At 40.7% G+C, this 4,981-nt stretch overlaps 1 protein-coding gene across 1 annotated transcript; it reads right to left on the bottom strand.

Moving 5' to 3' along the window:
- Window positions 1–251: 251 nt before the first annotated feature.
- LOC139450683 (protein THEM6-like) lies at window positions 252–4,981 on the bottom strand. Its single transcript, XM_071232486.1, has 3 exons — window positions 4,837–4,981; window positions 2,543–2,754; window positions 252–567 (listed from the first exon to the last, which is right to left on the bottom strand). The coding sequence occupies exons 1-3, from the start codon at window positions 4,979–4,981 to the stop codon at window positions 331–333; spliced, it is 594 nt and encodes a 197-aa protein (XP_071088587.1). The 3' UTR covers window positions 252–330.

The following is a 4,981-nucleotide window of genomic DNA, read 5'->3' as shown; positions in this document are numbered from 1 at the left end:
TATACTGTGTCTGAGTGGGGTATTCATGTTAAACTGCGGCATGGTATCTCAGTGTGCTAGCACTATAAATCGGCATCAGTCCGGACTAGTACAAGCAGCCACACACACACGCATACATGTGCATGCACGTTGCTATATAAGTGCAATAATCTTGGACACAACGTTAAACCCCGTTTCACCTCACCTTCAATACATCGAGATCAAAATGCATCACATTAATGCAAACAAGGGACATTTGCACTTTTCATATTAATTTCATGATTTACAGTATTTACAATGCAATGTTACAATCACAATGTGTTCTAAATGCCTAGCTTTCTTCCCCCGAGATCACAAAGATTTCCGTAATCTCTCACTGGACAATGCTATGCTGTCAATCCACTTGCTGACTTCTGGCAGTGGCTTGGGCGACTTTGTCCCTGGCTGCATCACATCGATGACCTTCTGTGGGCTGCAGTCGGACCCGGCCACCACCATCTTCACCATGCACACCGCACACACAAAGCTGTCCTTCTGTCGGAGGAAACTTTGCTCCAGGTAGATGGCCTTCTCGTCCCAACACAAAATCTGAAAAATACACCCAGGCTTGCTGCATCCAAAAAAAATTATGGACCCTTCTCCAAACTAAGTGTTGTGTAAGTGTGTGTGTGTGTGTGTGTGTGTGTGTGTGTGTGTGTGTGTGTGTGTGTGTGTGTGTGTGTGTGTGTGTGTGTGTGTGTGCATGCGTGCGTGCGTGCGTGCGTGCGTGCGTGTGTCTGTCTGTGTGTCTGTGTGTGTGTGTCTGTGTCTGTGTGTGTTAGGGGTTTGGGACAAAACCAGCAGCTATATCATGTATACAGTATAAGCTTTGACAGCTTTAAGTACCATGTGGATATTTGAGTATCTTATATACCCAATCCCTGCATCAGTAGCAGACACTGTGGCCACCCTGAACATCGGTCACAGGGACTGAATGAAATAACTCCCATACACTTGAAATTTTGTCCATAAGGTTGTTTTGTGATGTTTTACGCTCAACTCAGCAATTGCACCTGTATGATGATGCCCTGAAATGAATTGAACCTGGAGCAGACAATCCAGTGATCGACATAATGAGCAATGATTCCAAATTAGGATAGATCCCAGCAACGCGAGTGGATTGGGTTGTCAGGCTCGGTGGCTTGTTGATTGGGGTCATTGCAACCTAAAGCTTGAATCATTGATCATGATATAAGTCACTAGAGTATCTGGTCCAGACTCAATTATTTAGAGGATGCAATCATATAATTGTAATATTGCTGAGTGTGGTGTAACAGGAAACAAACAAATTATTCCTTGACTGCAGAATACATGGAATACCTGCTACCTAGAGACGGGTATTGGCCTGAACTTTGCATCGCAATTTATTGCAATAATGATCCATATATTAGTATATATACACAATGCACTGCATGAGTTCTTTCATCTATAGAACGGTCAGGTAGCCCAGTGGTTAAAACTTCGCTCATCACGCCGAAGACCCGGGTTCGATTCCCGACATGGGTACAATGTGTGAAGCCCATTTCTAGTCCCCCGTCATGATATAGCTGGAATATTGCTAAAAGTAGCATAAAACCAAAGTCACTCGCTCATCTATAACTGAATTTGAACCTGAATGAAAAAACTTCCCCTGCACATTTTTGACAACTTCGTATGTTGTTGGATGTTGTTATGGTCATATCGGATAAAGTAATAGAAATATTATATACAGGAAACTGGTCTCAAATAGTTTGGCTCTTTTGATCACAGGAAACAGTTGCTGATTTCATCACTTCATCATTTCAATTTGACTTCTCCATGGTTGTCACTCATGAAAACTTTTCCAACAAGATCAAGATGTGCATGGTTTTGTGAAAAATGCAAAAGGGCCTATTCCAGTATTTTCCAAACATAGTGTGATATATTTATCACAATCAGCTCAGCTCTCCGTAACACACAATCCGTATCACAACCGTTACCCTAAAACCTTACTTCCCCACGACACCATACAATAACATCACAATCCCTTACAATTTATATACACATAGAACAGAGGTGAGGTGAAATTGGATATAATGTTGCGTCCAAGATTATTGCACATAAATAGCGATGTGCATGCACTTGTATGTGTGTGTGTGTGTGGCTGCTTGTACTAGTCCGGACTGATGCCGATTTATAGTTCTAGCACACTGAGATACCATGGCGCAGTTTAACATGAATACCCCACTCAGACACAGTATACTGACTCCAAGCCCACCAGTCCTTGTTTTAGCCCTTTAATACCGAGCGCCAGACAGGGTAACAACAAGTACCATCTTTTAACGTCTTTTGGTATGACGCTGCCGGGGATCGAACCCCTGACCTTCCGCTCTCCTGGCAGACGCTCTACCGCTAGGCCACGGAGGCGGTCCCACACAACAAAGAATGTTTGGAATCAAAGGATACTATTGAACCTCATGCATCAAAGATACAATGTGAATATAAAGGGAGATAACTCTGTAATTAAATACTGTGTAGGAAATATGACCAAAAACTGTAATTTTACCTTGGTGTGGATGCGGTAGACATCAAGGAACTGCAGGGACCTACGGTAGCGGATGTTGCTCCCGGACATGTACATGGAGGCCCCGAGCCATCTGGCAGTTTGGTATATGTTGGACTCTGTCGCATGGATGAACCGGGCGAAGTCACAGTTTCTTAAATACTTGCTATTATTCATATGCCACTGAAAGTCCATGTCATTCGTCATACAGAGGCCTGCAAATACAACAGCAATTTGATCAATACGTCGGACAGTTTATGATAGCCCATTCAATGAACACAGTAGCTGGACTCTACCATGGGACATATACTCAGCAGGGAGAGAAACTAACTAAGAATATCTAGAAGAATAGTGACCACATGTAGCAATACACCTCAAATTGTTTGTAATTCTTCTAGCCCTTAGGATGCCCTCATCATTAATGAAACTGGTCCTGGTTTGTGGGTTAGAGCAAATTTCAATCCCTATTATACTTGATTCTTATTGGTCAATTAGAGGTTTCAAACCACAATAAACATTTGTCAGAAACAGATAAGTTGATGGTCGCATCACCATTTAAACTAATATTTATAGAAAATTACTTCTTTCTCTATCACTGCTCATTGATTGTAAGCATTTTGAAATGATGACATGTACAAGTGTAGCTTACATAATGTAGAGATACAGTTACTATGATATTCAAAGCATGTATGGCAAAACATTTTTAGCAAGAAACAAACATGTTAGCAATCGACTGAGAGAATAATTGAAATTGCAGCAACAAAAGGGAGATTGAAATTTGGTGTTTTCCATATCCGACTGCGATGTCATATCTTTTTGTCACTAAGAACAGGGTAACATTATAATAGTGAACTTAAACTTGCAAGGCTTGCTTGCGCAAACTCATGTAGGCTCAGTATCTGTGCTAAACAATTTCAACAAAGTATTACCTAAATATAATAACATTTGAAACCTAAGCTACCCATTCGGTTTCAAATTGTGTTTAACATGGTTAAATCTGCAGGAAACCTAGCTCTGAACACCCCAACTGTTTATTCTTTGATAATGCTAAAACTGTTTTAAAACTTGCAAACCTATTTCCTATTCACTTGTTTTGAACCTTCATGAATGAATATCTCCAATGTTCAAATGAAATCAATCAATACTGGTAAGAGGCCTGCAGACATGATCATGATGATGGTGCATTACTCTCAGTAGTACAGAGTAAAATGTTAACATGCCAGGTGGGTTTGACAATCCGAATCCAAGGAGATCTGTATCTTGAATTAAACCTATATTTTGGTGGACTCATTCACACGTGTGATAACCCATACCTAATCAACTAGATTGCCATTACATGAAAAAAAAAAAAAATGAGTGTTCGTGCACAATGAAGATCTGGTTTCAAACATTTGCTTTAGTACTGACTCATTACAAATATTAAAATATATGGTACAGGTCCTCCAAATGTGTGTACAGATCATCTAGATTTGTGTACTGGTCATCCAAATTGGTGTGTGAGTCAGCAAAATAAAATTCAAAGGCTCCAAATCAGGAACGGCTCAGGCAGGAATTTTAGATACATGTTTCCCATTTTGGGTAGATGTAAATCTCCCTGGGTATGGATCATCTTGTATCCCCCACTAGTCAGTTTGTGCTTTTTATCATGTTAAGTAGGGCTGGGACGGGTAACTCAGGTACTCGGGTTAGGTGGGTACTGAGTGGGACCTGGGTACCCACAGGACTACCTGGTTAGTCACGTGATATATTGTTTCCTGACAAAATTTCACTATAACCACATGGTTACACAAGTCATTAATGTTCGCATTTCTTCATGACTATGAACGCATTCCTTCTGACTTTTATATGTTTGAATAAACGTAAAACTTCAGTCAACTTGAGTGCATATATGCACGACCAGATCATTTTATACATGTATCTCAAAATACATTTTGCTCAGGCTACTGTTAACTATTTCCACTCAGATATTTTGTACCTATCTCTTGAAACCAACAGCGGGTAGCGGATATGGCCGGGTAATAGGGGCGTGGGTAACCGGGTAACAAATTAAGGCCCTTCCCTTATCTGGGACACTGTGTCTGACAGGCAAGATCCAGGTTGCCTTTGAAAGGTAATACAAGTATTTTGCCCTTCTAGTGGGCAGACGACAATATTTTTTACATGGCATTATTTGCACATCGTGAAAGTGAAAAGAGATTCAGTTTACATGCTAAGTCTAAAGGCCACAGAACTAATGACATCTTATGTCCCGGCCCATTGCTGTGATTGCTCACCTAAAACCCGATCGAGCAACCTACCATAAGTGACGCTTTCGTCCATCAGTTTAATTGGCGATATCAAACCCTTTATGAAACCATAAACAGTTGTCAAAAAGGCGTAGATGAAATAGTTGACATCAAACAAGATCCATAGGATCAACAGCAAGGTTACAAATATCTCCAT

The sequence above is a fragment of the Haliotis cracherodii genome, unplaced genomic scaffold (assembly GCF_022045235.1).
Source record: "Haliotis cracherodii isolate W230 unplaced genomic scaffold, xgHalCrac1.p SCAF_8, whole genome shotgun sequence".
Taxonomy (NCBI): Eukaryota; Metazoa; Mollusca; class Gastropoda; order Lepetellida; family Haliotidae; genus Haliotis; species Haliotis cracherodii.
The sequence above is the reverse complement of the archived record's forward strand: the minus strand, read 5'-3'. Positions and strand labels throughout refer to the sequence as shown.